We start from the raw sequence: 25997 nt of genomic DNA, 5'->3' as shown, positions 1-25997 counted from the left end.
TGCAGCAGGAACAACGAACAACCTGCGTCCTGCAACAGCAACTATATTTGTGATTAGAACGACGTGTGAACGATCCACGATAAGGTGAGTAATTTTGATTGTTAAAGGTCGTTTCTGTGTTTCACATGTAAAACGATGTCGCTAACGAGGCCGGATGTGCATCATGAATTCTGTGACCCCAAATAACATCTCGTTAGCGATGTCATTGCGTGTAAAGTGGCGTTAAGACTTCATACTCCGCTTGTCTCTTTAGAGTCATTACTTACCCCCTTGTTGCCTCAAAGACATCGCACTCAGCCAGCCAGACTCAGCTCTACACTGATGATGGGCAAACCCCCCGAAACAGGTGTCTATAGAGGTGTTTCTGCCTTGGGATTTATCCCTACTCAAGTTGCAAGGCTTATTAAAAGGTTTAGACATTAGCTACATCTCCGAGGTAAGTACCTGAGAGATATGGTCCTTTTGGATGAGCCAGTAGTTAAAAGGAACCTGTCAGGTGCAATATGCATCCGGACCCATGAGCAGTTCTGGGTGCATATTACTAATCCCTGCCTAACCGTCCCTGTATTTAGTAGCATAAAGAGATCTTTAGAAAAAGTATTTCGAAAGATCCTTTATGATATGCTAATGAGCGCAGGGACTAGTCACAGGGGTGTTAGTTCGTGCACCCATTCCGGCCTCTTAGCATGTTATTATGCCCACAGGGACGTGCTAACATGCTATTCAATGTGACGTGTGTACCTGTGTCCGTTGTCACTGCATCAGAACGCTGGTCAGTGAACATGATCAGAAGTCACCGCACTTCCGGTCATGCGCACTATGAAGCAGGGTGTACGCGTCCCGGCTTCAGAGAGGTCAAGTGCGCATGACCGGACTTCTTATGCAGTGACAACGGACACAGGCACACGAGTCACTGCTGGGCATTGGACATTGAATGGCATGTTAGCATGTCCCTGTGGGCATGCTACCATGCTAACATGCCATTCAATGCCCAATGCCCAGCAGTGACTCGTGTGCCTGTGTCCGTTGTCACTGCATAAGAAGTCCGGTCATGCGCACTTGACCTCTCTGAAGCCGGGACGCGTACACCCTGCTTCATAGTGCGCATGACCGGAAGTGCGGTGACTTCTGATCATGTTCACTGACCAGCGTTCTGATGCAGTGACAACGGACACAGGTACACAAGTCACTGCTGGGCATTGGGCATTGAATGGCATGTTAGCATGGTAGCATGCCCACAGGGACATGCTAAGAGGGCGGAATGAGAGGTGAAACCTATACCCTTGCGATTAGCCGCTAGCTTCATTAGCATATCATAAAGGATCTTTAGAAATACTTTTTCTAATGATCTCCCTATCTGTGCTACTAGATACAGGGACGGTTAGGCAGGGATTAGCAATATACACCCAGAACTGCTCGTGGAGCTGGGTGCATATTACACCTGACAGGTTCCCTTTAAATGATGATAATGATGATTTTTTTTTATTTTATAATTCTTTATTTAACTTGACATCATTAACTCTTTCACGACCGGCCGATTTTTTGCTTTCCGGTTGTTTTTTCGCCATTCTTCTTCTGAGAGACGTAACTTTTTTATTTTTCAGTCAATATGGTCATGTGAGGGCTCATTTTTTGCGGAACGAGCTGTACTTTTAAATGACACCATAACTGTTACCATATAGTGTACTGGAAAGCGGCAAAAAATTCCAAATACAGAAAAATTGCAAAAAAAGTGCGATAGCACTATTGTTTTTGAGATATTTTATTCACTGTGTTCATTATATGGTAATACTGATGTGTGGATGTGATGCCTCAGGTCACTGCGAGTTCTTGAAACCATACATGTATAGGTTTACTTTTATATAAGGGGTTAAAAAAAATAAATCGGAAGTTTGTCTGAAAAAAGTGGCACTTGTTTTACGCCATTTTCCGTGACCCGTAGCGTTCTCATTTTTCAGGATCTACGACTCAGTGATGGCTTATTTTTTGCGTCTCAAGCTGATGTCTTTAACGGTACCATTTTTGCGCAGATGCTATGTTTTGATCACCTGTTATTGCATTTTGCGCAAAAGTTGTGGCGACAAAAAAAGTCATTTTGGCGTTTGGAATTCTTTTGCCGCTACGCCGTTTACTGATCAGATTAATCGATTTTATATTTTGATAGATCGGGTGTTTCTGAACGCGGTGATACCAAACGCGTGTATATTTTTTTTATTTTTTTAACCCTTTAATTTTCAATGGGGCGAATGGGGGGTGATTTGAACTTTTAGGTTTTTTTTTTTTTGTTTTTTTTTTAATTTTTTAAAACTTTACTTATTTTACAAGTCCCCCTAGGGGGCTATAGCGATCAGCTCTGCCTTATCTCCTGATCAGAGCTATACAGCTGTAAACAGCAGATACGGTCACTTTCTGCTTCACTGGGCTCCGGGCCAAGTGAAACTGAAAGTAGTTCATGTCTAGCACAGGAGTCATCACATGACCCTGTGCTACCATGACAACCACCAAAAGAGGAGGTGCCGATACCGGAGAACGGAAACACCCATCCGACCAGTCTGCACCGCACCGCCCCTTAGGTGAGTATTATAAAAGTGTATACTACATTCTACACAGCGGCCTGGGCTCTTACAGTATATACAGCATGTTAGAATGCTGTATATAAGAGCCCACTGGTGGTGACCGCAGCTTATAGGCCCCAAATCTGGTGACAGGTTCCCTTTAAAATGACAATAATGATTTGACTATCAGCTACCAGTACAGACTGGGCCAACAACATTTACAAGTCAAAACTGGGGATAGATCGCTTTATATTATCAATGGGTCATTGAAATCAGCAGTTCATAGAAGGTTTGTACATACCTGATTTTTTGCAGTACAACTCTAAGAAAGAAAACAAAAATGCAATTACTCTTTACGCTTACATGTGAGAATGATATATAAATATTTTCTCTTTATTTTCCGTGTCATTGTCAATTTAAAAAAAAACAACAAACAACTAAACTCTTAAGCCTGCTTTACACGAGACGATAGATTGTGCGATAGCACAATCGATCGTACCCGCCCCCGTCGTTTTTGCGTCACGGGCAATTAGTTGCCCGTGGCGAACAAACTCGTTTAACCCCCGTCACACGTACTTACCTTCCGGATGACCTCGCTGTGGGCGACGAACGTCCACTTCCTGGAGTGGTAGGGACGTTTGGCGTCACAGCGACGTCACACGGCAGCCGGCCAATGGAAGCGGAGGGGCGGAGATGAGCGGGATGTAAACATCCTGCCCACCTCCTTCCTTCCATTAAGCCGTCGGGTGCCGCGGGAGGCAGGTAAAGCTGCTGTTCATCGTTCCCGTGGTGTCACACGGAGCAACGTGTGGTGCCACGGAAACGATGAACAACCGCCGCCATTTTAATTAAACAGTTTTATGAAACCTAGCGACGAATACACGACTCACGATTTGTGAGCGATACTGCGTCGCTAGGAGGTGTCACACGAGACAACGTCGTGCGGTATGCCGGATGTGCGTCACGAAAACCGTGACCCCAACGACACATCGCACAATCTATCGTCTCGTGTAAAGCCCGCTTTACAGTTTTCTCTTCAATTACTGAACCTAATAATAAGCTGACATTTCCTGTTCTGTAGAGATCACTGCTTACCAGTCATCTCATTATCATCACAGGCAGGATTTCAAAAACAGGTAACCCCTCTATATACAGGAGATATCACAGGATCAACCATTCAGAATAGATGGTGTCCCATTTCCACACATGACCACTGCAGACGATCACTGGCCCCAGTGGTCTTGTGCCATAAACTGCTGACACCAGTGATTGTTGTGAGTAGTATATGAAGGTCATTGCTGCAATGAAGTACACAGAGATTGGCGAGTAAGTACTACTACCGTATTTTACGGTGTATAAGACGACTTTTTAACCCCTGAAAATTTTCTCAAAAGTGCACGGTGCAGTCATGGCTTTACTGACGTTGTTTATACACACAATAAAAGATATGCTCCCCTCTCCTCCGTTCCCGCGGTGCCTTCAGCTGCTTCTTGCAGACCACAGGCACACAGACCCCTTCGTGATAGCATCCGGCGCCGTAAAGCATTCAACTGCAGTAAAGCCATTACGACATGCTACAGCGACGGCTGCGTGCACCGGATGCTATCACAGAGGGAACGGAGGAGAGGTGAGCATATCTTTTATTATGTGTAAACAACGGCACACAGGGGGTAAGAAGGGGACCAGTAGGAGGACATTACTAAACAATGAGCTCATTAATAATTACTGCAGGGGACATTACTAAACAATAGGGACATTACTGATGGGGTCATTACTAAACAATGGGCTCATTACTCGGGTCGGCTTATACTCGAGTATATACGGTATATCCCAAACTCTATATTTTAACTGGAAAAAAGAGAATTTTGTTTACTTACCGTAAATTCTTTTTCTTATAGTTCCGACATGGGAGACCCAAACCATGGGTGTATAGCTTCTGCCTCCGGAGGACACACAAAGTACTACACTCAAACGTGTAGCTCCTCCCTCCAGGCTATATACACCCCCTGGATGACAATCTACCCAGTTCAGTGCAAAAGCTGAAGGAGGACATCCACCCATAAGTAGAGATAGAGTAAAACTCGGAATAACCGGAACTCTGACTACTAACAACAGCCGGTGAAACACACGGAACAAAAAAACTGCCAACAGGCAACAGGGAGGGTGCTGGGTCTCCCATGTCGGAACTATAAGAAAAAGAATTTACGGTAAGTAAACAAAATTCTCTTTTTCTTTATCGTTCCTTATGGGAGACCCAAACCATGGGACGTTCCAAAGCAGTCCATGGGTGGGAATAAACCAAACTGAGAAGTAGGCAAAACCTAACTTCACAAATGGGCGACAGCCGCCTGAAGAATGCGTCTGCCCAAGCTCGCATCTGCCGAAGCATGAGCATGCACTTGGTAGTGCTTCGAAAAAGTGTGCAGACTGGACCACGTGGCAGCCTGACAAACCTGCTGAGCCGTAGCCTGGTGCTTGAAAGCCCAGGAGGCACCAACAGCTCTGGTCGAGTGCGCCTTAATCCCTGGCGGGGGAGGCACCTGAGAACACTGGTAGGCATCGGTGATAGCCGACCTGATCCAACGAGCTAGGGTCGGTTTAGAAGCAGCGAGACCCTTGCGCTGACCAGTGGTTAGCACAAAAAGTGAGGTGCACCGCCTAAAAACGGCGGTGCGTGACACATAGATTCGGAGCGCCCGCACCAAATCCAAGGTATGCAACGCCTTTTCAAAGCGATGCACAGGGGCCGGACAAAGAGAAGGCAATGAAATGTCCTGGTTAAGGTGGAAAGGAGACACCACCTTAGGGAGAAAGTCCGGAGACGGACGAAGAACCACCTTGTCTTGGTGAAACACCAAAAAGGGGGATTCCGAAGAGAGCGCAGCCAAATCAGAAACTCTCCTGAGAGAAGTTATGGCTACTAGAAAAACAACTTTCTGTGAAAGTCTAAACAAGGGAACCTCCCTGAGAGGCTCAAAGGGGGGTTTCTGTAAGGCCGTGAGGACCAGATTAAGGTCCCAGGGATCCAAGGGCCGCCGGTAAGGAGGAATGATGTGAGATGCGCCCTGCATGAAGGTGCGCACCTGAGCCAGTCGGGCGATACGCCGCTGGAACAATACCGACAGAGCCGACACCTGTCCCTTGAGGGAATTGAGGGACAGTCCTAGCTGTAGACCGGACTGTAGAAAAGACAGGATGATCGGCAAGGAGAACGGCCAAGGAGCATGGTCGGAAGAGCGACACCAGGACAGGAAAATCCTCCAAGTCCTGTGGTAAATCTTGGCCGAGGAAGACTTCCGAGCCTGAGTCATGGTGGAGATGACCTCAGAGGGAATGCCTGAAGCCGTCAGGATCCAGGACTCAAGAGCCACGCCGTCAATCTGAGAGCCGCAGAATTCTGGCGGAAGAACGGACCTTGAGAGAGAAGGTCTGGGCGGTCCGGGAAATGCCACGGCACCTCTACGGACAGACGGAGCAGGTCTGGGTACCAAGCTTGCCTGGGCCAGTCCGGAGCAATGAGTATGACTCGACGGCCCTCCATTCTGATCTTGCGCAGAACCCTGGGCAAGAGCGCTAGAGGGGGAAACACATAGGCCAGACGGAACTGAGACCAATCTTGAACCAGTGCGTCTGCTGCGAAGGCTTGAGGATCGTGGGAGTGCGCCACGTAAACCGGAACCTTGTTGTTGTGCCGGGATGCCATTAGGTCCACTTCCGGAGTGCCCCACTTGCGGCAGATTGATCTGAACACTGACGGATGCAGGGCCCACTCGCCGCTGTCCACGGTTTGACGGCTGAGGTAATCGGCCTCCCAGTTTTCCACGCCTGGGATGTGGACTGCAGATATGGTGGACTTGGAGTCCTCCGTCCACTGGAGGATTCGTTGAACCTCCAACATCGCCAGACGGCTGTGAGTCCCGCCCTGGTGATTGATGTAGGCAACCGCTGTCGCGTTGTCCGACTGAACTCGAATGTGCCTGCCCGCCAACAGGTGGTGAAAGGCTAGGAGAGCTAGAAACACAGCTCTGATCTCCAGCACATTGATCGAGAGGGCTGATTCGGACGGAGTCCAAGTGCCCTGTGCTCGGTGATGGAGAAATACTGCTCCCCAACCGGAGAGGCTGGCATCCGTGGTGAGGATCACCCAGGACGGAGTCAGGAAGGAGCGTCCCTGAGACAGAGAGAGGGGCCGAAGCCACCACTGAAGGGAGCTCCTGGTCTGTGACGACAGAGCCACCTGCCTGTGCAAGGAAGAGATCCGCTTGTCCCAACAGCGGAGAATGTCCAGCTGCAGGGGACGCAGATGGAACTGAGCAAAGGGGACCGCTTCCATGGACGCCACCATCTGACCCAGCACCTGCATGAGGTGTCTGATGGAATGACGGCGGTGCCTCAGCAGAGAGCGCACCGCCAGACGAAGGGACTGCTGTTTGACTAAGGGCAACTTGACAAGTGCCGGCAGAGTCTCGAATTGCATCCCTAGGTACAAAAGCACCTGGGTCGGGGTCAGAGTGGACTTGGGCAGGTTGACAAGCCACCCGAACTGAACTAGCGTGGCGAGAGTGAGAGAGACACTCCGCTGGCAGTCTGCACTGGATGAGGCCTTGACTAGAAGGTCGTCCAGGTAAGGAATCACTGCCAACCCCTGGAGGTGCAGGACCGCAACCACTGCTGCCATGACCTTGGTGAATACTCGAGGGGCCGTGGCTAAGCCGAAGGGGAGAGCCACGAATTGGAAATGTTCCTCTCCGATCGCAAAGCGTAGCCAGCGCTGGTGTGAAACCGCAATAGGCACATGCAGATAGGCATCTCTGATGTCGATGGATGCCAGAAAATCTCCTTGGGTCATTGAGGCAATGACCGATCTCAGAGATTCCATGCGAAAGTGCCGCACCTGAACATGCTTGTTGAGAAGCTCGAGATCCAGGATGGGTCGGAAGGAACCGTCCTTTTTGGGGACTAGAAAGAGGTTTGAGTAGAAACCGCTGAACCGTTCCCGGGCGGGAACCGGAACAATTACACCGTTGGCCTGCAGGGATGCCATGGCCTGAGAGAAGGCGGCGGCTTTGGAGCAGGGGGGGGTGGACAGAAAAAATCTGTTTGGCGGGCTGGAAGAAAATTCTATCCTGTAGCCGTGGGAGATGATATCCCGCACCCACTGATCGGAGACGTGTTGCAACCAAACGTCGCCAAAGTGGGAGAGCCTGCCACCGACCAAGGACGTTGCTGGCGCGGCCAGATAGTCACGAGGAGGCTGCCTTAGTGGCAGCGGCTCCTCCGGTCTTTTGAGGACGCGGCTTTGCGCGCCAGTTGGATTTACGATCCTTGGCTGCGGTAGTGGACGAGGCCGAGGGCTTAGAGGATGACCAGTTAGAGGAACGAAAGGAACGAAACCTCGATTGGTTCCTGCCCTGGACAGGTTTCTTGGCTTTAGTTTGTGGCAAGGAAGTACTCTTCCCGCCAGTAGCTTCCTTAATTATGTCATCCAGCTGTTCCCCAAACAGCCGGGACCCAGCAAAAGGGAGACTCGCAAGGTACTTCTTAGAGGAAGCGTCTGCTTTCCACTCTCGAAGCCACAAGATCCTGCGGATCGCGAGGGAGTTAGCGGAGGCCACCGCCGTGCGGTGAGAAGCCTCCAGGATGGCAGACATGGCGTAGGATGCAAAAGCCGAAGCTTGAGAAGTTAAGGCATCCGTCTCAGGAATAGAGTCCCTGGAGAGGGAATGAATCTCCGCCAGAGAGGCAGAGACTGCCTTAAGAGCCCACACTGCCGCAAAAGACGGGGAGAACGAGGCTCCTGCCGCCTCATATACAGACTTGGCCAGAAGGTCAACCTGGCGGTCAGTGGGATCCTTAAGAGAAGTGCCATCAGCCACAGCTACGACTGTGCGGGCTGAGATTCTGGACACCGGAGGGTCTACCTTTGGGGACTGGGCCCAGTCCTTAACCACCTCTGGTGGAAAAGGAAAACGGTCATCTGAACTACGCTTCGGAAAACGTTTGTCAGGACAGGCCCTGGGCTTGTTAACAGTGGTGTGAAAGCTGGAGTGGTTAAAAAACATACTCCTAGGTTTCTTAGGAGAGGTAAACTGGTGTACCTCTACCAGAGAGGGTTGTTCCTCTGACTCTTGTGGGTTGAGGTTCAGTACGGAGTTAATGGACGCAATCAAGTCACTAACATCCGCATCACCCTCAGACAAGTCAATGGGGTACATAGAGGTAGCGTCTGAGCCCACAGTAAACGAATCCTCCTCGCCCTGCACCTCGGCTTGTGAATCAGAGCCGTGGGACGAGGAAGGAGAAGGTTCCCTGCGTCTCCGTTTAGGGGGACGGGGTCCTGGGACATGCTCTGAGGGCTCTGCAGAGCTCGGAGCCGCAGAGGCACCCTGAGAAGGGGGCTGATGCATGGACAGCAGTGTCCGGGACAGCTGCCCCATGGAGTCGGCAAAAGACTGGGAAATAGCTTGTGAAAAGGAAGCTACCCAAGCCGGGGGTTCAGCCACCGGGGTCGGAGCAGCCGGAGGGACCCCTGAGGAGGCTCCAGGCTGAGACACAAACATGTTAGCACAGGCATCACAATGTGGGTATGTGCTTGGCTCTGGCAGAATGAGCTTACATGCAGTGCATATAGCGTACATGTTTGCAGCCTTGCTTCGGGTGACAGACATGCTGCTGAGGTGGAAGCTCTGCAGCAAGAATACACTCCTGTAGAATGCCCTGAGAGTGTAATAAAAGTCCACAACCGAAGGTTGTGGCTTACCAGCCCGCTCTCTGTGTGCCCTCCGGATTCCACCGCTCAAAGACCCTGTGAAGCGTCAGCCTTCCTGACAGTATGCAGCATCCAGCGCCTTCCAGTGTAAGAACGCTGAGAAAATGGCGCTGGGAGAAGGAGGGGGGGTGTGTATAAGCCCAAGAGCGGGAAAAACGGAGGGCAGAGAGATACAGGGAGAGATACAGGGGAGGGAACATCTCCCCAGAGAGGAGTGCCCTCCCCTCTGCTGGTCGGGCGGTGGGCGGCGCTGTATGCAAAACATGCAGAGAAGCCGAAACCGAAACTAGGCCCAAACTAAAGCCGGGGCCTAGATTTTAAAATGCGGCCGACGAGCAGGCACCTTCGGCGCGGTTCTTAGGGGAAACCCCCAGAACCGGCCGGAATTTACAGTAACGCTAAAACACATACTGTCCCCCCCAATAAAAGTACCCGGGACCCCTGAAAAACGTCTCAATACTTAGCTTTTGAGACGCAGGGCCATGTCCCTGAGTGGGGGTTAAACGCTCCTTCCAGCAGGGACCAGACAGGGCTGCGGATGGAGACCGGTCTTCTGCAAGCAGAGAGGACCGTGGAAGCTCCCACTTCAAACCAGAGCCTCGACAGAGGATGTGAAGGAGCGCGGCATGTGAAGGCTCCAGCCTTATAAAGTCAACCTTAACAGCACCGTCGACAAAGTGGGGTGTGAAGGGACATGCCGGGAGTCCAGACTGGACCCGCTTTTCTTCCAAATCTTTAAAATTAAAATAAAAATGAAAAAAAAAATAAATATCAGAGAATGCAAGTGTGTGTACCTCCTGAAACACAAAGCATTGAACTGGGTAGATTGTCATCCAGGGGGTGTATATAGCCCGGAGGGAGGAGCTACACGTTTGAGTGTAGTACTTTGTGTGTCCTCCGGAGGCAGAAGCTATACACCCATGGTTTGGGTCTCCCATAAGGAACGATAAAGAAAGTTGGGGGTCGTCTTAAGGCCACTTTACACGAGCATACCCGTCCCCGTCGGTTGTGCATCACGGGCTAATCGCTGCCCGTGGCGCACAACATCGCTTACACCCATCACACGGACTTACCTTCCCTGTGACGTCGCTGTGGCCAGTGAACCGCCTCCTTTCTAAGGAGGCGGTTTGTGCGGCATCACAGCGGCGTCACTAAGTGGCCGCCCAATAGAAGCGGCAGGGTGGAAATCGGCGGGCCGAACATCCCACCCACCTCCTTCCTTCCTCATTGCGTGCAGCCACAGGTACGATGTAGTTCCTCGTTCCTGCGGTGTCACACATAGCGATGTGTGCTGCCGCAGAACGACGAACAACCTGCGTCCTGCAACAGCAACGATAATCGGGAAAGGAACGACTGGTCAACGATCAACGATTAGGAAAGTAATTTTGATAGTTAACGGTCGTTCCTGCGTTTCACACGCAACGACGTCACTAACGAGGCCGGATGTGCGTCACGAATTCCGTGACCCCAACGATATCTCGTTAGCGATGTCGTTGCGTGTAAAGCGGCCTTTATACCCCGAGTCGTCTTATATGCCAGAAAATACGGTACTTTTTTGTTTCCGATTCATTTTTCTTACTGTAACAAGACAGACAGCCCTGAATTATCTGTGTTAACCCTTGCAGCATGCTAGCTTCAGCTTTCATAGCAAAAACCTGGTGACAGATTCCCTTTTAGGTGACCCACATTCTACTAGCATTTCTGAACAACCATATTTCCATCGTGTCTGACTGACACAAGCATTGTGCAGGGGGTCATTCAAACCACTTCCATCTTACTTGGTATTGGGACTTATACTTGTGCACAGAATTGCTATCCAGACAATCCGGTCAGTATAGGATTATCTATTGTAGAACATAAGTTCCTTTATTCACAAATTGTAAGCACATCTCTATATCGCCACAGTACTAAAACCAAGTGTATTCAAAGTACAGACATTATTAATTCCCATGATCGGGCACTGACCTGTCTGTATATTTTCCAAGGCGTCCCATTCCTGCTCCGCTCTGAGCAAATCTTCACTTTCTGCAAAAAAAAGAATAAACTCATGAAAAGTGAAAGAAAGCAATAACGAAGAGGGGTCTAAGGAACTTAGATCATGGCTCAATGCCAATGAGCTGCTTCTAAAGCCAGACCAGATGTGATCATGTAGACTCAAAAGAGACGACAGAATCTCGCCACGTTACAAGGGACCAAGCAGGTCCCCTCCCAAATATGTGCTTTACCCCTATTCCCAACTGTAAAGGATGCCCTGAAGAAGGAGGAAATGGAGGTGAAGTGTAATTAAACTTTCCACCTGTGGTAAATAAATGAACACCACTGAAATGACGGGTTGGTGACTAGGATGAAGGCTCCTACCCAGCTCCTTCTCAGGTTCCTCGCTCCTGCCCACCAAGGTCTGTAAGACACTGTTCTGTTTCACAGCAGAAATCTGCAAGATGGAAAACATATACTAGACATCAAATTATAATACAACATATAAGTCCCCATTAATAATAAAGAGGTCACATGTGGTTAAGGCCCCAGGACAAAGCCTATACCTGCCATATGAATAGCTTTATACGGATCGGATCCGAACCACTAACCATTATCCAGTTCAGCAACGTCTCTGGGCACAGGCAGGAGGTATCCAGAATCGGACCCCTCCATCACTCACTGTCATACAGTATAAGTGGAATAGCTAATCCTACTATCACCCAAAATAATCACCTACACTAGAGCTTTTCAGCATGTAAGAAATGGATGCTGTACTGTGGGTGCCTGCTATACTGTCTGCATGGACTCAAGCAATATGTCTGTCCCATGGATGGTGTGCTGGGATTTTGGGAGGATGTGCTGCGCTGGTGCCACTCACAGATGTCCAGTGTCATGCCTTAGGTTCGGGACTCAAACTAGTGACCATATGCAGCGTGGTCAGTTTCCTTCCATGCTGAGCCACAGCCTGGTAGACCCCTGACCAAATGCTGACGGTATTTTACTTCTTCTATTCTTTTCTGGTTATCCGGTGTGCTCACTTGCTCATTTTCTTTGTCCCATCACATCCTGGGTGGGGCTATTTACACTCCCCATATATCAGCATTCTCTGCTGGCTATATTTCTATGTGGATGACTGTTAAAGGGGTGGTTCACCCATATTTTTTATTGTCTAGTTCGATATTATATTGAGAAACAATGTTTCTCTCAAATACCTTATGTTGGCAATAGTGCCTGTGAGAGGCGCTATTGCAGACCGCTGTTCCCCGCTCCGGTGACGTCACGTCAAGTTCCGCACACGTCACATCCCTGCGGCCGGCTGCAGTCTTCCTGACTCACTGGGCTGTGGGCGGTGTTTCACTGCTTGTCACAGCGCAGCACATCTCCTGCTTGCAGCGTTCTGCTGTGAGGGAGGAGGGAGCAGGGAGCTGATGGGCTGTGACAAGCAGTGAAACACCGCCCACAGCTCAGTGAGTCAGGAAGACTGCAGCTGGCCGTAGTGATGTGACGTGTGCGGAACTTGACGTGACGTCACCAGAGTGGGGAACAGCTGTCTGCAATAGCGCCTCTCACAGGCACTATTGCCAACATAAGGTATTTGAGAGAAACATTGTTTCTCAATATAATATCGAACTAGACAATAAAAAATATGGGTGAACCACCCCATTAAGGAGTTCCAGCCCTGCCGCTAAGGGAATTAGGCAGAGAAAATGGTTGTTTTCTGAGTTTTCTCATTGCCTTTCCTTCAATCTTTTGTTTTCTGTTAGGAGTTTACCCTTGTTTGCATCTATTATTTCTCCCTTATCCACTTGTGCACATTTTAGGTTTCCACACCTTTGATCGTTGTCGATCTCTGCACTTTTACCCTTATCTTGATTTTTAAGGTTAGCAATCTTCCTTCTGGTTCCTCAGAAGGTTCAAGAAACAACTTGACGGTCTTTCAGGCAGACAGGTCCAAGTTGTGAGTTTCTAGTTGTGCATTTAGGGATATACCAGTCTGTGCAAGAACCATTAGAATGTTGTGTAGCTGAGGATACCAGTCTGTAGAGGAACCAGTAGAGTGCAGGCACAGCTGCAATGAAATGGGTAAAGAGGTAGTATAACCTGTGTTGTCATACGTACGTGCATAACATTCAGCTCATGATTCCTGCTCAATTCCCACCATTTCTCATCACTAGGGGGCACTGTACTTATCATACATTGCTGCTAATCACCTGACTCAGCTCCAGCACCGGCCTCTCCAGCAGCTGCCTACCTCTACTCTTGTGCACCCGTTTACCTTTGTAACCTGGGGCACACCTGTGATGTCACCTGAAATGTCTTCTTAGGCCACTTGAATTTTCAGCTAATTCAGGGTACCCTAGTTAGCTCATGCTTGAACTCTCATGTGGCACTAAACTGCTGAGCTCAACTACGTATAGGTCTCCAGGAAAACTCACCCGCTTGTTCGCATACTCAACTCAGCAGTTCCAAGTTGCATGTCTGCATACTCAGCTTTGGTGTTCCAAGGTGTCTTCTGTGCTCTGTTATTGCACAACCAAGATGCCATCTAGGATACTCCGCTCTTCTGTTGCATGCCTCAGGTGCCAACCAGCCTATGTGCCATGTGAAATCCAGCTCTGCTGTTCCAGGTACTAATCTGCATAGACAGCTCTACTGTTGTGAACGTCGTCTGTGTGGGTGCTGTTCTGAAGCTCCCTCTTGTGGTCAGGAATGGTAGTGGAGCTAAATCTGAGCCATTGACTCAGACAGGTGTCGGTGTTAATTGGGAATTGGGGGAAGTCCTATTGCAGACAAGTCTGGTCTATATAGTAGAGCACTTTCTGCCCGGCTGTTGCCGGTTATAATTGTATATTCCCTGTCTCTGTTCCTGTCCTGGAGATTTGTCCTTCCCTGTATCCCTGAGCAAGATTTCTGCAAATAAGTTTCAGTTTTTGCCTTGCTTTCTGGTTTATACCTTAGGGTGTTGATTTTCCTTGTTTTGCTTTGTATCTGTTTTCTTGCAGGTGACGTTGTGTTGTGAGCATGGGGGTTTCCCCTGTGTTGGCTTTCCTGCAGGAAAAGGGATTTTTATCCCTGTCTGATTTGATTATTTGCTTTTCTGTATTTTGTGTTCTTTTGGTACCTTGTTTTCCCATTATTTACAGGAGTACTTGATAATGTGGGGGTGAGGTTGTATGATCTCAAGGGACTTTTTTACTATCAGGAGTTTGATATTTTTCTATAGGGATTTTACACTGACCACAATCAGTTCCTTTCCTTTGTATTAAGTTAGTTGGGCCTCACCTTTGCTAATTCTATTTTTCCTGAGTATTGTGTTTTTCTACATCACCGTAATCTTTGTATGTGGGGGGGCTACCAATTCCTTTGGGGACTACTCTGAGGCAAGGTAGATTTCCTCATTTCATTCTGTGAGGCGTAGCTAGTTTCTCAGGCTGTGATGTGGTGTCTAGGATGTTAGGAATGCTCTACGGCTACTTCTAGTGTGGTCTGATAGTCAGGGGATTGCGGTTAGCCCAGGTTCCAACTACTCGTGTTTCTTGGTGTTTTTTCACCTATGGGAGTTTTTTTTAATCTTCCATGGTTACCGGATCATAACACTCTAGTGTTCCAGGTAGTCATCTGCATAGACCGCTCCACTGCTCCAAGTGTTATTTGGCTTGTCCAACTCCACTGTACCCTGTTGCACCAAAACCTCCAGTCTGTGCTGCTCATCTGGGCCTATGGCTAAGCAAATACACCTGCCCAGGTGATCCACTGCAGCTGTCACCGATACGAGCGGCAGAAGGTTTGTGTCCTTTAATTGTTTTGGTTTTAGATTGGCTGATTCCTTGGCACTGGAGGAACTTTCCCACAAAGCAGACTGAATTTGGGGCACACAGTGCACACTATAATATGGTATCATATGGGATAAAATTATGAACAAACCGTGAATCCTACTATATAGGAAATGGTTAACTCAGAGTCATATACAAATGTGCATGACTAACAACCACAGATCCACAGATCGGTGTGGATGTAGGGTGGTGTGGGGGGGGGGGGGGGGGGGAGTCACAACATCCGAGAGGTCACATTGTAAAAGGAGGTCTGCGGACGTATGATACCCACACACGGGCAGTCATGGCCGTCACTTACTGGCATTGATTTGATGACTGGAAGGAAGTTGTTGTGGTTTTGGTGAACATCAGGGCCCACGGCCCAACCATTCATTATCTGGAAAGAAAACAGAAAATATCAACATATACCTAACATCCAGAGGACACAGAGCACAAGGAAACCACCACTGCCAGGAAACTCATCATCCGTCCAGTCTGTGGCCAGAGGATTGTCTGGTGGACAAGCCGTGGTGCTGGAATATTTGTAGTAGCATATATGGCGACTAAAGGAATCTGTCACCAGGTTTTTGCTATGTAATCTGAGAGCAACATCATGTAGGGTAGGGACAGAGACCCTAACTCCTGTGATGTGTCACTTTGCTATCATTTTGATACAATCCGCTGCTGCAGATCTAACAGACCCCAGAATGCTGAGTCCTGTATAACCACACAAACACCACTGATTGGCAGCTTTCTGTGTACATTTTCAGAAAATTGCTAATTAGTGGTGGAGACAGGGTTGGACAAAAAAGCATGAGACACAGTCCTGTGATGATAATCTCCTGCTGGTAAAACACTGATTTTATTGAAACAGAAGATTCCCTTTAAAGCAGATAGGTCACTGGATTCACAAGACAAATCGGTATGCATTATTAAACAGGTATCTTAAACCTGATGAAACTGGTGTACTTACTTAAAAAAATCTATGTCAGAATGGCTTTGTAATCCTGATAATAACATGAACATTTTAGGAGTCCAGCTATAGAAAGAGAGCACATGAGTTCAAATGTATTCAGCCTCCACCCATCCTGACAGACAGCTGCAGCTTGTACTGAGCAGTGCGAGATCTCAGCTGAGCTCCAGCTTGTACTGAGCAGTGCGAGATCTCAGCTGAGCTCCAGCTTGTACTGAGCAGTGCGAGATCTCAGCTGAGCTCCAGCTTGTACTGAGCAGTGCGAGATCTCAGCTGAGCTCCAGCTTGTACTAAGCAGTGCGAGATGTCAGCTGAGCTCCAGCTTGTACTGAGCAGTGCGAGATCTCAGCTGAGCTCCAGCTTGTACTGAGCAGTGCGAGATCTCAGCTGAGCTCCAGCTTGTACTGAGCAGTGCGAGATCTCAGCTGAGCTCCAGCTTGTACTGAGCAGTGCGAGATCTCAGCTGCAGCTTGTACTCAGCAGTGAGAGATCTCATCTGCAGCTTCTACTGGGCAGTGCGAGATCTCAGCTGAGCTGCAGCTTGTACTCAGCAGTGAGAGATATCAGCTGCAGCTTGTACTGAGCAGAACGAGATTTCAGCAGAAGGGGGACACTGAGGAGCTGCTGATCAGGCAAGGTGGGCAGAGATTTATTTTAAAACTTTGAAATAGGAATATACTGCCTTTCTGATATGAATTATCAAAGTAAATACACCGGTCTCATCAGGTCTAACATATATTTAATAATAGTTGTTTATTTTGATGTGATATCTGATTATAGATCTGCTTTAAAATACATTGAAGGCTTCTATAAACTGACATTCCCTCATAAATAAAAAAACAAACAAACATCTACCGCATTTTTTGGAATCTAAGACGCACTTTTCCTCCCAAAAATTTTGGAGGAAAATGAGGGGTGCGTCTTAAAATCCGAATATAGCTTACCAGTGGGGGCTGTCTGTGCAGTGACCGGGTGTGTTCGGGTGGCCGGGTGCCTATGGCTGCGTGCGGGCGGCCGGGTGCCTGTCGGTGCTGGCTGCCTCTCTGTGCGGGTGGGCGGGCGGCCTGCCACTCTGTGCGTGCGGCCGGGTGGCTGTGTGGACTGCGGTGTCCCAGTGTGTCTGCGGTCCCAGTTTCAAATGATGGCGCCTGGAGTCAGCGCATGCGCAGATGTAGCCCTTGGATGAGAGCTCCATCTACGCATGCGCTGCTCCTGGCACCATCATTTGAACCAGGACCACGGACAGACTGGGACACTCACCGCACTGGCCTGCTCCACCACTGACCCGCCGCTGTTGCTGCCACTACTGAACTGCCAGCGCTGCCAGCACAACCTCTGCCTCCTGTGACCCCGCTTCACCACCACTGCTGCCTCCCTCCGGTAAGACAACACCGGAGTATAAGACGGACCCCATTTTTATTTTACCTTTTTTTCTCTCTAAATTTGGGTGCGTCTTCTAAAACGAAAAATACGGTATATATATGACATGTGGATACATGCAGCAGAATCTCATGAAAGCCTTCGCTATAATAAAGTATTAATCTAAATGTCACACAACACCGCAATTCTATTAGTTTTGGATCCAGTGACCCCCCTACCTCACTCTCCATGCTTCATCCTGATGTCAGTGCAAATAAAGGGCGGTAGGTGTTACAGTTGTGCAGGTTTCAAGCTTCATCCTAATGCCACGGTCTCCATTATGGGCCACACTGGGCAATGGGTGGAAGATGCCTGAGCAGAAGACAAACATAAAACAATATATAATCTATGTACAATTACAAGAAGTCTTGTGATAAGGACCTAATACACTTTGCCTTACGATCCAGTGCTCGCTAGACTACTGTATAATGCCATACTGGTATAACCATGGCAGTACTAGAGGATGTGCCCCATTACTCACCTCACCATTGCCGGTTACCCCTGTTTCAACATTCTCCGGTCCACGCCAGTCTCTACTTCCTAACCCAGTGATTGGCTGCAGCGGTCACATGTCCCGGTGTTGGGACATCATCACTGCAGCAGTCAGTACAGATTTGCAGGGAATCGGGCTGAATCACGCCGGAAGCATCAGAGGATCGACAAGTATTATTTCTTTTGTTTTTTAAACATATTCTAAAAAAAAACTTTTATTCGACAGATAAAAACTTTAAGGGAACTTGTCCTGTCCCCAGACTGCCCAAAACCACTACTATAGCGGATCTCTTTAGTATGAATAGGTCATTCAATATACTAATGCTGCAGAGTTTGAAGAATGGACTTTAATTCTATATATGCCAACTAGTCCTGCCTTAAATCTTCCAATCGCTCCTCCCTGGGTGTTACGGTATTGTCAAATACATGCAGGGAAGCAGAATCAGAACATTCGAGGTAGGAGTAGTCCAGAAAAACAGACAGCCACCGAACTAGTGCTGTCTCAATAGCATATGCAACACTACAAGATTAACCCCATAAAAGGGATATTCTCAAGTTAGTAAATTGCTTTAATTAGTTAGACAGAAATTACCTTGCGTTTTCTGAGAGCTTTTATCTTACATCTTGTACAGCTGGTTTCTACATAGCTGATCCACCAGTGCCTGCTTAAAGTGCACAGTAGTTACACTTCAGGAGACGAGTTAACTCCTAACATACAAGATAACATAGTTTCACCGCCTTTAATTGCATTTTAGTGCAGAAAAAAAAAAAGTTTGAATTGTTTTGTGTTACAATGTTTACTGATCAGATTAATTTAGCCTGATCACTTAGCTATACAGAACAGAGTGCATCAACACTGCTATGTATAGCTGGAATCATGATCTCCTATGAATGCCAGCTCACAGGCGGCGTTCACTGGAGGATTGCCATGACAGACACAGGGGTCACCAGCTGACCACAGGTCGTCATGAAAACCCATCGGTACCCAGTGATCATGTCACAGACGATGATTGGAGTGTGGAGTGAGGCACCCCCTACCGCTGCGTGTTAAATAAATTTAACTGGTTAACAGCTGAGGGCAGATCTCCTATCCACCCACAGCTGTTAGAGGCACATGATGGCTGATTAAATCAGGGGCCTGACGAAGCCATGGAGAGTGGTAACATGCGTCGGGTCCTCCTCTTGCTGACATCCCTGAGCCTCATTTAGGCTTTCCTCCAGCTTATTCCTCCCCTACGGGTATTGTATCACTTGCCAGCTGGCATTATATGCTTCATATTCCCTAAATCTGTTCCTCTATTGTGGGTTATGCTCTACCAGCCGTCCTTGCCTACTAGCACTCTTAGGGATATCTCGTTGGATACTATAATATATATATATATATATATATATATATATATATATATATATATATATATATATATATATATATATATATATATATATATATATATATATATATATATATATATATATATATATATATACCATCAGTGTTATCAGCTGGTTTCAGTCCATAGTATTGAGATAAGCACGTTACCAGCTGTGGGGATTGTTTTGGTATTATCATTATTCTGAATTATTATATGCATGTTGGCTATGTATAGGGTTGTTAGCATGCCTCGCTATTTCAATTGATTTTAATATACAGTCTACAGTATGTTTTTGGGTCATAATTAAATTTGAATTGTCTTACAATATTTATTGGTGTGCATATATTAGGCCTAAGACACACGCCATGAAAATCGGTGCGAGTGGAGTGCGATAAAACATTGCATTCCACTCGGACCAATATTAGCCTGTGTGCCAGCGCACATGAGCGATTATTTTCTTGGCCACAATCGGACCGAGAAAACAATCGCAGCATGCTGCGGGTGTAATGCGAGACTCTGTCGCACCCATTCAAGTCTATGGGGCGAGAGAAAGATCGCACTGCACTCGCAGTACACCAGTGTACTTTCAGTGCATAGCGAGAATGGCAATAGCCGGCAACGGAGGGGAGAGGGATATAAATCCCTCCCTCCCCTCCTCTGTGCCGGCCCGCGCCCCAGCAGCTGTTCCAATCATGCAATCGGACCTCAGTCGCAGTGACACTCGCATGACATTCGGCTCCTGCTGTGCTGCCAGCGCGAACCGAGTGTCATGCGAGGATCGCATTAGTCCCTTTATGGCCCCGGCCTTATATGCAGACTTTTTGTTTTTGTAATATTGTCAAAGGAGAGCGGCTATGACAAGCCAGAGGCCATTAACAGACCCCCTGCTGTTATAGAAACCCATCGGCGACCTGTGATCACATCACGGGAGCACCGATAGCAGGTTAGAATGGTGAGGCCCCATGCTGGCGACTGTTAAAAGTCACTGTTGGAGTTTGACAGTGGGATTTAACAAGTTAACAATGGTGGGAAGAGCTTCACTCCACCCGCGATTGTAAAGCCCGCTTTACACGCTGCAATGTATCTTACGATGTGTCGTTGGGGTTACGTTGTAAGTGACGCACATCCGGCATGGTTAGTGGTGTTGTAGCGTGTGACAGCTATGTGCGACTGCGATTGAACGTAAAACCATTCATCACATACACGTCGTTCATTTCCTAAAAATTGAACGTGAGGTTGTTCAATGTTCCCGAGGCAGCACACATCGCAGTGTGTGACACCCCGGGAACAATGAACAGATCTTACCTGCGTCCTGCGGCTCCCGCCGGCAATGCGGAAGGAAGGAGGTGGGCGGGATGTTTACATCCCGCTCATCTCCGCTTCTATTGGCCGGCTGCCGCATGACGTCGCTGTGGCGCCGCACGTCCCTCCCACTCCAGGAAGTGGATGTTCGCCGCCCACATCGAGGTCATATGGAAGGGTAAGTACATGTGACAGCTTTTAATCGATTGTGTGACACGGTCAACAAATTGAACGTGACGCACATACAATGGGGGCGGGTACGATCGCATACGATATCGTATGCAAAATTGTAAGGTGTAACGCAGGCTTAAGGTCGAGGCTTGTAATAGACAACCATCACCTGCCAAGTATGGGGCGAGCTCACTCCTTGAGCCTGCTCCATATAACGGCTTCCGACTAGCGTTGTACATGTATGGCGGATGGCGTGAAGGAGTTAAACATATAAATCTGCAAATTGTGACGTGCATTTGTATTCATCCCCCTTAAGTCAACACTTTGTAGGATCACCTTTTGCTGTAATTACTGCTGTGTTTTGGGGGATGTCTCCACAAGCTTTGCACATCTAGAAGCTGAAATTTTTGCCCAGCCTGCTTTAGGCTAGGTTCACACAGGGCATGTTTTGCTGCATTTTTTGAGGTCACACAGATGCCCCTATATGCAGCATTTCCTTCCCCAGCAAAGTCTATGAGATTTCGATTTTGCTTTCTACACTGGGCATCTTTTGTTGGCTACATCTTGGCTATGTTTTTGAAGATGCAGCAGGTCAGTTCTTTGTGTTTTTCCAGCGTTTTTGAGCAATTCCAGTCAATAAATTTGACTTAAAAAACGCATTGGGCAAAACACGGTAAAAATGAGTCAAAAACGCATTACGTTTTTATGCATTTTTGCTGCGGTGTGTTTTTGGTGCATTTTTTGGGACAAAAACGCTGCATCCTTGTGGTAAAAAAAAAAAAAAAAAAAAAAAGATGCCGCATGTGAACATACCCTTACAAAATGACACCCCGCACATCAGCTGTTCTCTGTCCCGGTGGTGGCAGCATGCAGCCGGAAATGCTCAGTTCTGGAGCTGCTTCGTCTTCTGATAGCGGCTGCAGCCGGGTACTGCATATCTTCCTCCCATTCTAATAAATAGGAGGCGGCCGGGACCAAGAACAGCTGATCAGCGGGGGTGCAGGGTATATATTATATAGAGTCATTACACACAGAGGGATCTATTTCTATATATTATATAGAGTCATTAAACACAGAGGGATTTATTCCTATATATAATATAGTCATGTGTGTAATGACTCTATATAATATATAGGAATAGATTCCTCTGTGTGTAATGACTCTATATAATATATAGGAATAGATCCCTCTGTGTGTAATGACTCTATATAATATATAGATCCCTCTGTGTGTAATGACTCTATATCATATATATATAGGGGGAGAGGGGGAGAGACCAAGAGTGATTTTAAACGATTTAGAACGTTCTGCTGGACTTGCTGAGCATGCTCAGTAGAACTTGATGGAATCCTGCACTGGAATCCGGCACCATAGACATTCATTATGCCTCTTAACGGATCCTGACGGAATCAAGCGGAGTGCGTTTTTTTACAGCAACAAAAAACGCTACATTCAGCGTTCTTTCTGCCCGACGGTGACCGACAAAACAACTGATGCCCCGCGGGGCAGATGCAACACAAGACCATCCGTTGCAATCCGCCCTTAATAGAAGCCTATGAGGAATAAACGGCTTCCTGCAACGGTTACCGTAATTCCTCAAGGCGGCGGATTGTAATGGATGGCACACAACGCAAGTGTGACAGTACCCTTAAATAAAAAGAGTTTACTTATCAGATTACAGAACTCTGCACCCATACGGCTATACTGAAGGGGGGATGGAGAGAGAGGAGGCCTGACAGGTTCCCTTTAAATATTCTCTCTTAAGGGCAGGGTTAAACTACTCATTCAACATAAAGATCAACTATTTGTAAATAAAAGTGCAATAATGTGACAATATTACACTGAACCACATCACAAGGTCTCAAGAAACCCAAAATCTCCAACTGCTAATTGGTGACATTAGAAGAATAAGGTTCAATGTACAATGACTATTGCCCATCTATCACATGGGATACAGGCTGCAAGTAAATAAAACGCAAAACACAATTAAAACCCCCTTCATTTTTAGGATCAGTGGGGGGCAGAGGTCAGAACACTGCGATCATAAAGGGTCATCATATCTCAGAGGATGGATGGAGAAAAGGATGGATAGAGGGATAGATAGAAGGAGGGATGGATAGATAGATAGAGGGATAGATAGATAGAGGGATAGATAGATAGAGGGATAGATAGATAGAGGGATAGATAGATAGAGGGATAGATAGATAGAGGGATAGATAGATAGAGGGATAGATAGATAGAGGGATAGATAGATAGAGGGATAGATAGATAGAGGGATAGATAGATAGAGGGATAGATAGATAGAGGGATAGATAGATAGAGGGATAGATAGATAGAGGGATATAGATAGAGGGATATAGATAGATAGAGGGATAGATAGATAGAGGGATAGATAGATAGAGGGATAGATAGATACAGGGATAGATAGATACAGGGATAGATAGAGGGATAGATAGATAGAGGGATGGATAGATAGAGGGATGGATAGATAGAGGGATGGATAGATAGAGGGATGGATAGATAGAGGGATGGATAGATAGGTGGATAGATAGATAGATACAGAGATAGCTAGCGGGATAGAAGATGTATAGATAGAGGTACAGAATGTTAGCCTATAGGTGGCGCTGTTCTTATGCTCCCATTGTCCAGGCTGAATAATCAATGCCCAACACAAGCAATTACTGCACAATCAGTGTGCTGGAGATCTGCATTCTGCATGCAGCCCCCTCTGTGTACAGTGACACAGACGTGCAGCCCCTGACAGCGCTGCAGGCACAGGTGCAGTCCCCAGTGCAGCACAGCAGCTCTCCCTGCACCGTGCACCTACATAGAGCCCCGGCCCTGCAGCCATCACACCATCACTGCCCTCCAGGAACACACAGCCGCTCTCCGGCTACATCCACGAGCCCTTACCCCTCATAGCTCCCTCCAATCTCTGCGGCCATCATCAACTTTCCCAAGTCCTGGCAACCAAGCCTCGCACTGCATCCTGAGAAATGTAGTTCACCGAGAGTATTCTATCACGTTAAAGATTCACAAATAGACCACAACTCCCAGAAGTCTCCGCTTCCCAATCTGATTATACCGCAACGGTTTTTTTTTTTCTAATATTGTCTTCAGTCCCTAGCAGGTGAAGTCCTGGGCGGCGGCCATTTTGTTGAAGACTACTTTATATCACTTGGAATGAGGATCATCTACGGCAATATGTCTTCTAAATCGAAGACATTTCTGTGTTATGAAGTGGATTGTGAACAGATGTAGCTGTAGAATTATGTGCTGTAACCTGTACAGAGGCTTCTGGGGTCTGATTCTGCACATGCAGCACTGACATTACATTAGATTAGGATATATAGAGATATGTTACATACAATACTCTGCAGCATTTTTCCACACCCGTCTGTGTTAGTAGCTTATGTTTATTAACCCCTTCACCACCTGGGGATTTTTGTTTTCCCCTCCCCTCTTCCAAGAGCCGTAACTTTTTTATTTTTCCATCAGTATAGCTACTTGAGGGCTCGTTTTTTGCTGGACAGGTTGTACTTTTGAATGAGACCATTTATTCTGCCCGATATTGTACTGGAAATCAGAAAAAAAATTGTACGATTGTATTTGGGGTTTTTTTTATTCACCACGTTTACTATTTGGTAAAACGGATGTGTAGGTATGATTCCTCAGGTCGGTACGAGTTCATAGACACCAAACATGTATAATCTCTTCTGCTGATCAGAGCAAGGCTTCAGCATCCCCATGTATAGCAGAAATGCTGTTCTCCTGTGAGTGGCAGCACTCTGCCAGCATTCACAGGAAGTGAATCATGACAGCAACAGAGGTCATCATCAGCTGACCCCTGACTGTCATGATAACGCATCGGCGCCCCCTGATCACGTCATGGGAGCGCTGATCACAGTGTGTTAAATCCCGCTGTCAGAGGATGATAGTTTAACTTGATTTAACTAGTTAACAGGCACGGGTGGATCAGAGATCTACTTGCACCTGTTAGTTGCAAATGTCAGCTGATCAGATCAGTGACATGTGCGGAGAAAAATGCCGGCTCGCCATGTGAGCCCGCATTAAAGAGACATGAACAGCCCTGGATGTACAGGTACGTCATAGACCATGAAGAGATTAATTAACAAAATGTAAAGTGAATGAACAAAACAGAAATGTAAATCAAATCCATATTTGTTGTGACCGCCCTTTGCTTTCAAACAGCATCAGTTCTTCTAGGTCGCTTGTACACAGATTTTGAAGGAACTCAGTAGGGAGATTGTTCCAAACACCTTGGAGAACAAACCCCAGATCTTCTGTGGCTGTTGCTTGTGCAAATCCTTCTGTCTCTTCATGTAATCCCAGACAGACTGGATAACGTTGTGATCAGGGCTCTGTGGAGAACATATTATCACTTCCAGAACTCCTTGTTCTTTCTCAGGCTTTGGTTCCACTTGCGTTTTGTACGGACGAGTACAATCCGATAAAACATCAGATTGCTCTCACTCTAGTGCAAAACTATGGGGCAGTGTCCATCTGTGATTGATTTCTCATGTCTTATCTGCATACAGAATGAATCACAGCATTCTGCGTTTGGAAGCAAGTCTCGGCTCACGCACCCTCATACAAGTCTATGGGAGCGTGTGAAACATCGCACTGCACTTGCATGTAATCCGAGTGCAGTGCGATATATGCAGAGACAGGCCATGGAGGAGATGGGGAGAAAGTGCTGCCTCACTCTTCTCCGCAGCTGTGATACGATCGCAAGATCAGATCACAGTTGCATGGCCCTCACCTGTCGCTCGCAGAAGAGGGTCATTAACATATCACTTCCGATGCTCTCGTATCGGAAGCTATATGCTAATGGAGCATGACATTGGCTGTATGTTTGGGGTCATTGTCCTGCTGTAGATTAAATTTGGAGCCAACCAGACAACTCCCTGATGATATAACATGTTAGGTTAGTGTAGAGTGGCGCAGGGAGGTATTCGTGGGCGATGGATTGACTTCAAACGCCTGGGCACGCTACATGAAACACATGGTCCTGGCCCGATGTGTCAACTTGTTAGGTGTGGGCACTATAACCGTGCAGGCCGCATGTTACTGTTGGCTTCAGATGGCCAGGACTAGATGACAATTCGCTTCCGCAAGGAGGCCACCAGTTTC

General features: G+C 47.4%; 1 protein-coding gene across 1 annotated transcript in view; it reads right to left on the bottom strand.

Annotated features, from left to right (window-relative positions):
- The window catches only part of ELMOD3 (ELMO domain containing 3), a 47199-nt gene extending 23338 nt beyond the window's left edge, over positions 1–23861 (bottom strand). The window contains exons 1-6 of the mRNA XM_075342955.1: positions 23757–23861; positions 17685–17817; positions 15433–15510; positions 11683–11755; positions 11290–11349; positions 2857–2877 (exon numbers count right to left, since the gene is read on the bottom strand). Of these exons, the coding sequence (XP_075199070.1) occupies positions 2857–2877; positions 11290–11349; positions 11683–11755; positions 15433–15510; positions 17685–17696 (244 nt within the window). The 5' untranslated portion in view covers positions 17697–17817; positions 23757–23861. The remainder of the gene's footprint in view (positions 1–2856; positions 2878–11289; positions 11350–11682; positions 11756–15432; positions 15511–17684; positions 17818–23756) is intronic.
- Between the last annotated feature and the right edge of the window lie 2136 nt (positions 23862–25997).

This window comes from Anomaloglossus baeobatrachus, chromosome 4 (genome assembly GCF_048569485.1).
Source record: "Anomaloglossus baeobatrachus isolate aAnoBae1 chromosome 4, aAnoBae1.hap1, whole genome shotgun sequence".
NCBI lineage: Eukaryota > Metazoa > Chordata > Amphibia > Anura > Aromobatidae > Anomaloglossus > Anomaloglossus baeobatrachus.
Note: the sequence above shows the minus strand (reverse complement) of the source record. Positions and strands in the feature narration are given on the sequence as shown.